Source organism: Odontesthes bonariensis, chromosome 3, assembly GCF_027942865.1.
Source record: "Odontesthes bonariensis isolate fOdoBon6 chromosome 3, fOdoBon6.hap1, whole genome shotgun sequence".
NCBI classification, from domain to species: Eukaryota; Metazoa; Chordata; class Actinopteri; order Atheriniformes; family Atherinopsidae; genus Odontesthes; species Odontesthes bonariensis.
The window spans coordinates 28,060,801-28,071,565 of NC_134508.1; the positions used below are offsets into that span (position 1 = coordinate 28,060,801).

At 42.9% G+C, this 10,765-nt stretch overlaps 1 protein-coding gene across 1 annotated transcript; it reads right to left on the reverse strand.

Annotated features, from left to right (window-relative positions):
- Positions 1 to 216: 216 nt before the first annotated feature.
- dusp7 (dual specificity phosphatase 7) lies at positions 217 to 10,765 on the reverse strand. The gene is made up of 3 exons (XM_075461399.1): positions 9,842 to 10,765; positions 7,919 to 8,347; positions 217 to 4,749 (listed from the first exon to the last, which is right to left on the reverse strand). Exons 1-3 carry the CDS (start codon positions 10,248 to 10,250, stop codon positions 4,433 to 4,435), a joined length of 1,155 nt encoding a protein of 384 aa, XP_075317514.1. The 5' UTR covers positions 10,251 to 10,765; the 3' UTR covers positions 217 to 4,432.

The following is a 10,765-nucleotide window of genomic DNA, read 5'->3' on the forward strand; positions in this document are numbered from 1 at the left end:
GCCAACCTCCTGGTCATTTGACCCCTTATCGTGATCCTGCAAAATTATCTAATGCCTCAAGAATAATGCAAGCAGAAAGAAAAAAAAATCTGATGGACTTCAGCGTGGCAACCAGTGACCTGCAGTGTAATGTGCAGAAGGGATCCATTTCATTCACCCAAATCCAAAAAAGACCAAATAATAATGTTGTTCTGCGGACAGAAATGAGAAGGAAACTTGTTAAAGAAAAAAATATTTCAATATTTATTTGCAGTATAAACATGTCTTGTGTTGTTTCCATACACTGTACAATACATAGGGTCAATCATATTTCTTTCAGTAGACAGAAAAGGTGAAACTGCCCCGGTTAACATGCCCCTTGTTTTTATACACTGACAGATTGCATCTTTTTTTAAAAACTGTTTACAGCACAATACAAAACAGCTATTCAACGCAACTTTGAAGCTGTAACACGATGCAAGATGCATTGTCCGAAAAATGAAAGGAAAAAAAAAAAAAAATCCCTGAAAAATCCCTCACTGAGGTAACATTTTAAATCATTCACTTTTTCTTTCACTTTGTTTTTCACTCCGCCACCCCTCTCCTCTCCTGTGCCCTCGCCCATGCGTGTCTTTCCCTCACGAGCACATTCTTACCCAGATGTACTGTCGCTACAAGTTTTAAGGACACAGAAACGTCGTTCCCGTGATCTGACAAATTTACAAACAGAGAAAAAGACTCGATTTCTCTCTATTAATGTTATAAAGACACACACAAAAAAAAAAACACAAGAAAAGCAGCTCGAAATCAATCGCATTCTTTTTCAATTAGAAAAGCTCCGTCCTGAAATATATTTCAATCCTAGGGTGCAAGTGATCAAGTCCTCTGTCTTTATTTTATTCATTTCTTTTTTATTGTAAGTGGGATATGAATCCAGACAAGTAAAGTCCATTCAAGCGTTGTAGTATTGTTTTCATCTCTGATGCTATAATAAACGAGGAACTTTGCATATAAATTCATAACGTATACATATACTGAGATATACAGTATATTTATATTGAAAGGCCACAGGAATAGCATAGAGCACATCATATCAAAACATGACAGGAAATTACCTTGTAATTACTTAAGCCTGGTGGTATAATTGTTTGTTGTGACAAAAACTGGCATGCTGAACCACAGCTCTGGCTGTCTGAAGATAGGTATGTGTGTGTGTGTGTGTGTGTGTGTGTGTGTTTGTGAGGGCCTTACTCTGATTAGAAACAATGATCCTATGTTTTGGACACCCCAGGTGAAATGTTACTTCAGTCCACAAGCCATAGTTAAGCTGGATCTTGTATAATTCTATCGAGCAGATATCGTACAAAAGAAGATGAATTTAAAAAGGCTGAGGTCGTAGATGTACAAAATACTGCAAAAAAAGGTGTTCTGATATATTGCAGAGTAACAAAGAGGACCTCGAGTGACCCGTTACGGCAAAAAGACAGCTCGGCGTCTATCAATACCGTCTTATTCAAATAACAGAGAAACGTCTTTTTTTTCCACACAATGTTTTTCTCAAGTGAGATAGAAAGAGTATTGAACAGTCAGCATTAGAAACAAGTTAGAAAGATTATATAAGGCTAACCAACCGACAGATTCAACTGCTGCGCACTCTGAAACGCCGCTCTCTGTTTCTGTTCAGACCCCGTCCACATCTGCGCTTTGAAAACCAGCTTCTGTTGTTTGCTGTGAACATCGGGCCTCATGTAAAAACCTCCATGAATGGGTTCTTCTTTTATACATGAAAAGCTTTGAACTGTATCTTTACTGTATGAGTATAATAGACGTCTTGGCCTTAAACTTACTGAAACTTCTGAAAAATGGTGTTTCTTCTAAACAGCTGCCTCAGCCTCTGAGCACTGTCAAATATCCTCTGTTACACCTGGCACCGACCTGCGCCAGTAGCATGAAGATAATCTCAACCTTTATCTCTCTGCCTCCCCTTAGAAGCTCAACACTGCCGTGCTTTCACGAGATTTTTTTTTTTTTTTTTTGGCATCTAGCTTTATTTCTGTCACGCTCACAGACTGAAAAACTGAGAAAAAAAAAAGTCCGCTTTATTAAAGTCTCATAAAGCAAATACTGTCGCTGCTAAATTTCTTTTACGTTTTCATCTGCTGATTACTAGCAGTGAGACCTCAAGCTCAGCAGTGTGACATCTAAGTGCATGAAACCTGGAGCGGAAAAGGTAGCTTTATTTGGCAATTTTTGGAGTTTCGTCCTAAGGATCAGACCTTCCAGTCGAAACCTTCAACTGAGCGACTTCCGTTAAATTTGTGAACAGGTATGACTGAATGCACCAAGAAGGAAAGTTTCTATTATGAGGCCCAAAGTTACCCGACATCCAGTTTGTGTTGTTTGTCCTACGTGTGAAAGATTCTTCCCTCAATACCCAATTTGACGTGTTCTATGAATGCTGCAAATGGGGACGTTGTCTCAGAAAACGCTTTGATGACACACTGCGTGCTGCTGTGATCAGCAGCAACAGCAGTTTAAAAAAACAGGCCTCGTTTGCTGGTCCTCCCACCTGCTAAAGCAACATCCAACCCGTGGTTATGTCTACTGTTAGAGAGCAAACAGCACCACAGCATGCTCAGGTATAGAAAATATCAATTAGCTTAGTATAGCTTTATAATATATAAATTAGATGTTTATTTTTGTTTATCAAGATATCTTTCATATAACATAGCCAAGGCTTAAGGCTGAATCAACCCAGACAAAACTTTCTTTGATGAAATGGGTGATTCCTGCAAGGAAAAAACTTTTTTTCCACCCCTGTCTTCTAATGCAGTTAAGGGACATGAAGCTATTGAAGTAAGTAAGTGCAGTCTGTCGTGGAGGCCAGTCCCAGTACACAGCACCAGAATCCCGACACAGACACCAAGTTACAATCCCAGTCTGTTGTCCTGGTGTTCTTTTTGGCAAATGTGGCGATATTAAAAAGGATGAGAGGCTCCAAATTTCCCCCGATAAGGTGTCTGACACTGCCTTCTTTTCAACCTGCCCACAACTCTAATCTCTCACTGAACAAGAAAACTAAAGTGAAAGCTGGCAGAAACCCGTTTTGGCCAAACACTTTTGTGAGACGACTGCTGTGATGAAATCACCAAGGAAGTTCAGAGCTAAGTTTCTAACTGAAATGAAACAAATGACTAAAATATTTAGAACAGCTGGTGGAAACAAATGGTACTTCGTCTTCTTACGCAGCTGAATGAACAGTCATATGGGGAGGAAGGAGGAATTGGGAACTGCACTCAAACATAGTCGGACAAATCCACAGTGGTGTTCTCACCCACCCCCAAACACGATTCGGCTGAGTCCCCCCTGACTGTTTTAACCGCGGCCTTACTCTGGAGCTCAGCTCAGGGCCCAGTTCCTGCTCCCTCCCCACCGCACTATGCAGCTGTCAGGACTTGTCGCAGCCTGGGACTGGCCTCTCCTCTGTCCACTCCTCCTCTCTGAATGTCTCTTTATCTGCCTGCTTCCAGCACTGGCTTCAAGTGCCAGCAAGTCAATGGCTACGCCACTGTGCAAACTGCATTAGGTCATTTAAAAAAAGAAGAAGACAAAAAAAAAAAAAAAAGAAAACCCTCTGCACCCATTCCCTTTCTTTAGTCTTACAATCTCTTAAGCCATCATTGGATTGAATTACTTCGTTTTTGGACAAAGATAAGATTTCTATACGTATATATTTTTATAAGGTATAGATCTGTGCGTAAATGTACATAAAAATATACAAAAATGCATATAGACATACTGAATTTGTTAAGGACTGCTCATACATTTTCTGTAATGTACGTTAACATACATACAGAACGTACAGTACAAACATATATAATTTGTTTATGTGTGTGTGTGTGTGTGTGCGCGCGAGTGTGTTAATTCCTTGGTTTTTAAAAACTCTACATTCAGTAGAGCGAAACTTCCTATGAATACATCCCAGATTCTCCACTTGGCACCGGTCAGCTCAGCTTGTGAGCCGAGACAAAAAGATAGAGAAAACGGCGTCATCTCTCCAACGTGGATTTTCCGTGTTCCTGTCTTTGTATGAAGCTGTCTGTCCTGCTGTGGCCGTTTAATTTCTCACTCAGTTAAGTAAGTCACCCTTGTTCTTTGTTACAAGACAAGTTGCTCAGGGTTTTGTTTTTTCTATCCCCGCTTTCAGTCAACGCTGAGGACGACTCCATTGTAAACCCATATTTTTTCCCCGTCTGGGTTAAAGAAACTTCCCTTACGTCCCTTTAACGTGGCATCCATGACCCCTCCTGTTGCTCCGGTGCCACTCAGTGGACAGGCTTTCAGACAACGAGCCTCAGGAGGCTAAAACATTCATTAAAACCGGCTGCTCTTCTCCAGTGCAGCAGCTTGTTACCATGGTAACCACACCACCATGACCACTGAAGTCTTCTTTTCATGTGGACTCCAATGTGTCCAGCTGAAACACATTGTGATTGGTCGGGGTGGTGAAGAAGAGCTGGTCGTGCGGCGGCGAGGTCGAATGGTTGTCGCAGGGGCTGTTGAGGCCCAGTGTTCGCTCAAAGTCAAGGAGCTGGCCCATGAAGTTGAAGTTCGGGGAAATGTTTGACTTTTTCCGCTTGACAAAGTCATAGGCGTCGTTGAGCGACAGGTTGAGTTTCTGCATCAGGTAGGCCACGGTGACGGTGACCGAGCGGCTGATCCCAGCTAGACAGTGGACTAAGATGCCGCACTTTTTGGAGCGAGCCTCATCTGAGGAGAAGACGAAGGAGGGCGAGAGGAATAAATTAGAAAACAAGAGAGGAAAACATGTGAGAGATGATTACATCACTGCTAAATCCCAAGCCCCACTCATAAACCTGGAAACTAATTATTCTGAAGGAAAAAAGACTTAGATCGAAGTGCATAAAGCAAATTATTGAGTCTGACTTAACACAAGGCTCAAAGTGAGATGATGATGGATTTCTCTCTCTGAAATTTTAGTGTGATGACTTTGAGATTTAAATTACTCACACATTGAAAGGCCATCTAAATACTTTCCAAATATCAACCTATCACCATAGGGGAAAAGCAAAGCTGACCCAAATGCCTTGACCATTGCCATGGCAACCAAAAGCTGAATCTGCATTTCACTGCTCTTCTTTTAAAAATCACACAAACCCCAAACTTCAGTGAAAAGTCAGTAAAAGCTTTAGTGGTGTAAACTAAGTGTGCGTGAAAAGAAAAACATTCAGAAATGTCAGCGCCGCTGATGCAGAATGGTGGGCGGGGCTTACTCAAGTGACCCGGGGTGAAAGGTAGCTCACTCCCACTGCAAAGAGTGGTTTGACAATGTTTTTTTTTTTTTTTGCTGGCGTTATGCTCGAGGAGCAGAGTTAGGAAACAGCACGGAGGCCGGCAACTGTTACCATCTTTACTTAAGTAGCAGACTGTAGCAATGGACATGACAAGCTTTCATGTCTCCGTTGTAGTGGTGCAAAATCAGCATTTTCACTTGACTGTCTATTAATCCATCACTGCAGATCTGAAGTGGAGCTGATTACACAGCCCTCAGGCCATTTACAAACGTGTTCACAGGATTCCATAACTTTGCTCCTCTAACTAAGTCCCTCCCACCAGACAGGTGAGTAGGAGTCGATGTCCTTTCCTCAGAGCGGTCAATCTAAACCAGTGTCAAAGTCGACCACTTTATTTAATTACTCCTGCCAGGTAGCATTTTATCTGTTTGTGACGAAGTACACATTAACTTTAAATTCAATTCAAACTTTCAGTTGAACACGCCATGCCCCGTTTAGATGTAGTGGGGGCCAAAAAAACCTTCCCCAAAGGATACAGTGGCATGTTCTTGCTTAAAGCTCCTCAGGGGGGCATTTTGAGAATCGATATGCTTCAAAATATTTGTTTGTGAATGATTTACGAGTCAGAGGCGGGAGGATTAAGGCGATAGGAAACGAGGAGACTGAAATAAGACAAAAGAGATGAGCCTCAAAGCTAGGTATCAGCGTGTCTTAGTGGTTCTGTATTTTGTGAAAGGGCTTTCTTATGACATCTTGTCCCAGAAATGGTATTTGGGACTGCTCTAGTAAAATGGCACAGAAAACTATTCATACTCCGTGAACTGTGATTCGCCGTAATTCATTACAATAACCACAATACTCTTGAAGTAACTAAACCAAAAAAACAGGTACATTTTCAGGAGATTGTACATAGGCAACATCTACTCTAATATTCAATTAAAACTGCTGCTCTTTTGGCGATTGGTTGGTTTGATTTGCTTTTAACATAGGCCAACATTTGCAAATGAGATGACCGTCACCTTTTTCCAATTCACGCCAATTTAGATTAAAAGATTTGTATCGACTTTTTTCTCTACTTTGAGACACTTGGTGGACCCTTCTCTGCTTTCTAGTTTATAGACTACATAACTAATCTGTTATTAGTTTTTTTAATGAATAGATCATAATTAAAATAAGCAGTAAAAAAATTTAATTATGTAAATAAGAAGTTCTATTAGACTACTTTTTTGATAACAATCACTAAATCAGCTCAAAATATGAGAACAGAGAATTAGATTCTTTCCAAAGACATGGTAATTAAATATTACTCAAATGCTAAATCTACATTATACTTTCATTACCGAGTGGTCTTTCTCAATGACAGCAAACAGCACTATTTCACTGGGTTTTCCAGCTCTCCGTCTGGAGCAGAACCTGAATAAAAAAGCATCTTACATTATTAAGCGGCTGCATCCTTCCACCTATCAGTTTCGAGCTCTTGCACTTGTATCTTTACAGGCCATTAGAGCGGAGTTAAGTGCTTCTTTCCTTCCTTTCGTCTCTCCCTGTCTTTCAGCCTCTCCTCGCTCTCTCTGCCCGCATCTCTTCTTGTGGGATTGAGGTCAGTTGGCTCACGAGCTGAAGCTACCAAGCTGATGCCAAATTAAATTTATATGTGATGTGTACACACGTTCCACAATAGAAAAGAAGCAACCAGTAGTTAATCTGCCTGAACTGATCTGTAGACTGAGCAGCATTACATCCCCATGCTTTCCCCCATGCTTTAAATACACACTAATGTTAGCATCCTCCATTTCTCAAACTACTCAAGTGCCAAAAAGTTAAATATCTTTATGTTCTTGCTTGAATATGTCCAACAAATCATTCAAAGTTATTCAAGGAATTTTCAACGTTCAGCAGCTTTGTGTTGTCACATCTGTGTCTCCTTTATTCATAATTACCCTTCTGAAACCAAAAAGATCTGATGTAATCCCCGCACACTACAGAGAGCTCAATTTAACGTCAACATGACCCAAATCTGCCAAGAACTCCGGCTCTGGCATATGTCACACTTCTTCCCACCTAAGCGGGACCATTACTCTAAAAAACAAGGTGGTCTGGACAATCTAAGACCGGGGCTCAGGCACTGACTCATCAGAGAGGGAATTCACTCATTCTCTGGGAATCATATCAAAAGGAATGATGGGAATGATGGGAAAGAAAAAATGAGAGCTAAATGCTTCAGCATCACCCCATTCCCAAAGAATCTATTTCTATGTTTTACTCAAAAAGCCACTGATGTTGTATTCTGACTGTCTGGGTGAGGCTTGGCAAAGCTTTCGTTTTTCTTTTTTTTTGGTGGGGGGGGAGAAGAATCTCACAAATTTTGTCTGAAACTACTTCCACGAAACAAGACTTGTTTTTCATGAATGGTCGCTGCAATCCTTTCATTTACTCCCTTTTAAAGCCTTTTAAAGATAAGATGTTGGGCTTGACCAATGATTCATTTGGAAACATATCAACCAAAACATTTGTTCATGTAAAGTATTAGTAAAACGTTTGGACACACCTACTCATTCAAAACGAGCAGACTTTGAACTGGCACTGTAGCCTGTATGTGACATAACAGCAGCACCTCCACTCACCAATAAATGAAATGGCCTCGGGGAAAAACTGCGAGAGGTTCTGGCTCCAGTGATCAGAGATGGGGATCTGTTTGTACTTGAAGTCTCCCTCATGCTCGAACATGTTTGGCAGGTTGGGTGTCACGTTGAGGATGTATTTGATGTTGTACTTGCTGAGCACATCCAGGTTTGTGGAGTCTTTGGCACAGCCCAGGTAAAGGTACGGCAGGATCTGGACAGGGAACGCTGGCTGGTTGGTGGGGAGTGGGCTGCCCTCAGACTCCGTGGCGCTGCCCGGCTCGCGGTCGGACTCCCCGTCCGAACAGTCTGAGCTGATGCGGAGTCCTCCCAGGCCGAGGACGGAGGCTGGTGGTGAGCTGCTGGGACACGAGCAGTCCAGATTGGTCTCGCAGTGTTCGGGGTACTCCGACTGGAACTTGTTGAAGCCCCCTGGAAGATAGTACGTTACATTCATTTAGCAAACGCTTTTATCCAGAGCTACTCACAAGTAAAGGGGCAAAATATGTAATTTAATATCCATAGCAGCTGAAATCTGAATCCTGCAAGACACAAGAGGAGGAATATGACCCTGGATGAGGAGAAATCAACCTTTATGATAGTTATGTAACGACAAGGCTTACATAACAAGGGGGGGGGGGAGGATGGATGTAGTAAAACTAATAAAGGTGTTGTAAAAAGAAAATCCGACTTCAATTCAACATCATAAAATTCAACAGCCTGAATGCTAACCAAAAGAGCTGATTTTTCATTCACACGAGCCTGAATGCGCATGAACGACAGCTCATAGCTGGTGCTTTTTCAGCTGAATGAGAAACAACTCAAATAATTGTCTTTTTTGTGAAAATGATGTCATTCTGTTCAAGCTCTCCTTTAATGCAGCCCCTCCTCACACACCCTGAGGTTGGTTAAATGGATAACAATGTTACGTTTACGTCAGTATGAACATGAGAGCAGGCTGGACAGATGAGCTCCATTGAGAAAAGCTGAGCCCTGCGGAGAATCAGGACACTCGGCTCCGCGAGCACTACACAGCTCAGTGGATTTTTTGTGAATGGCAGCTCGGCTTCGCGACGCCAGTCAAACATTTCTATTATCTACGTGTCAAACACACTCACGTCTCCTGTTATAGCCACATGTCATACACATCCCGTTTATTTTTCGAAGCACACGGGACTTTCACCTTCGTCTTGTCTGTGCATTCGAAGTGCGTCGTGTCCTCGTTTCTCTGTTCATTCATGAAAAAAACCGGCTGTCTTTTCCTGAAGGAGCACAACATGGCGGGCCATTTTAGCAGCTTTTAATTGAAAACACACCGTATATCACTCAGCTATATAAAGCCAGAGTAAACAAGGTTATATTTAGTGCTTAAACTGAAAATATATTCTGGTGGGCCCGTACGATCAAGGGACATTGAAGAAAAGGCTCGTGTCGGCAGCGCGAAACATCTGTCGAACATCAAAGTTGAAACACATCATCTCACGCTGACAGAGGGTCAGCTTTGTCACGCTGTAACTGATCATTCAACAGTGAACACTGAATAAAAAGGTAAATACGAGGCCTAAAGTTTAGTGCGTTGACAAAAGAGAACAACTGGACTTATTTCTCTTTAAGTGGTGCCACATCGCGTCCCCTGAATACCGCTACAAACACTTCATTAACATAACAGGACTATATTTTTTGGTCAAATAATTAATCAGAAACCTCGAACACGATCTCAAACATATGTGACAAACGAACAAATATATACATACATATTTTCCCCACAAGAAAACTGAAACTGAATTAGCTCAACTAAATGGGACAAAACTTCAATGAAATAAGTCCAATTAAACTCTGCGATAAACACTGCGATTTAAGAGGAACTGTGTTTTTTTTTTTTTTAATGAATAACGGACACCACTAAACATTGTGTGTGATCTTTACCCTCCAGGTAGAAGGCTTTGCACCCGTCGTCCCGCAGCTTCTGCAGGAGCAGCCCCATCACGGAGCTCCCCAGCCCGGACTCCTGCCGCTCCGACGCAGCATCGTCGTACAGAACCACCACGTCCGTCTTGCACCGCTTGACAAATTTTTCCTTGTCCTCGTTGTTGGGGATGATGGAGCGGATGGGGAGGTTGCCCTTCTTCAGCCTCCGGAGCATGAGGCCCGGGATGGCCAGGTTGATGGCCGACTCGATGTGCGAGGACTCGTACAGCTCGTGGGGTCTGCAGTCCAGCAGCAGCAGAGAGCTGGCCCCGGACTCCAGCTCGTCCTGCAGCCACTCCACGCTCTTACTCGACATCATCATCATAGTCACGATCAAAGAGCCTCTGCACAGATGGTTAATTTTCATCAGGAAAACGTTAATCCGCCAGTCCCCTGCTGTGTCATGAGAACAACATAAACAGAATAGATGGGGAGGGGGGGGAAGAAAAAAATCACGGCGCTAAACTTCGCTTCCCGCGGCCACCACCACCGCTGCTCCTGCTGCTGCTGCTGCTCCTGCGGGCGCAACGCACCCAACACACACCTCCGGCCGCACGCGCGCACATCCAACACACACACACCGATGTCTCTCTGGTTGGAGCAGGAAACTTGAACATGCAGAGGTTTCTCTCGCTCCCTCGCTCAGTCCGATAGAAGTGGAGGTTTCAGTCCAGTCCATCGACGTCCATTTAGCGCGCCCAGTCCAACTTTGAGGCGTCCGCAGATCCACCAAATGGCCCACAGATGCCTCGTTAGCGCCTTCGGATGTGAGTTTGGGATAAGCGTCTGATGCTAAAGCCCATGATTACTGTTATTTGACATGCTGGCTCGGGGAGCGCCACTATTTTGTCATTTCCACTGGATGCATTAAAGAAGCTCTGC

What these genes read in the sequence shown, in the direction of transcription:
- dusp7 (XM_075461399.1), bottom strand. Translation starts at nt 10,250, where the DNA reads ATGAAAATTAACCATCTGTGCAGAGGCTCTTTGATCGTGACTATGATG. An exon ending in CAAAGCCTTCTACCTGGAGG is followed by an intron (nt 8,348 to 9,841) that starts GTAAAGATCACA and finishes ACTATCTTCCAG; the next exon opens with GGGGCTTCAACAAGTTCCAG. An exon ending in CGAGGCCATTTCATTTATTG is followed by an intron (nt 4,750 to 7,918) that starts GTGAGTGGAGGT and finishes TCTTCTCCTCAG; the next exon opens with ATGAGGCTCGCTCCAAAAAG.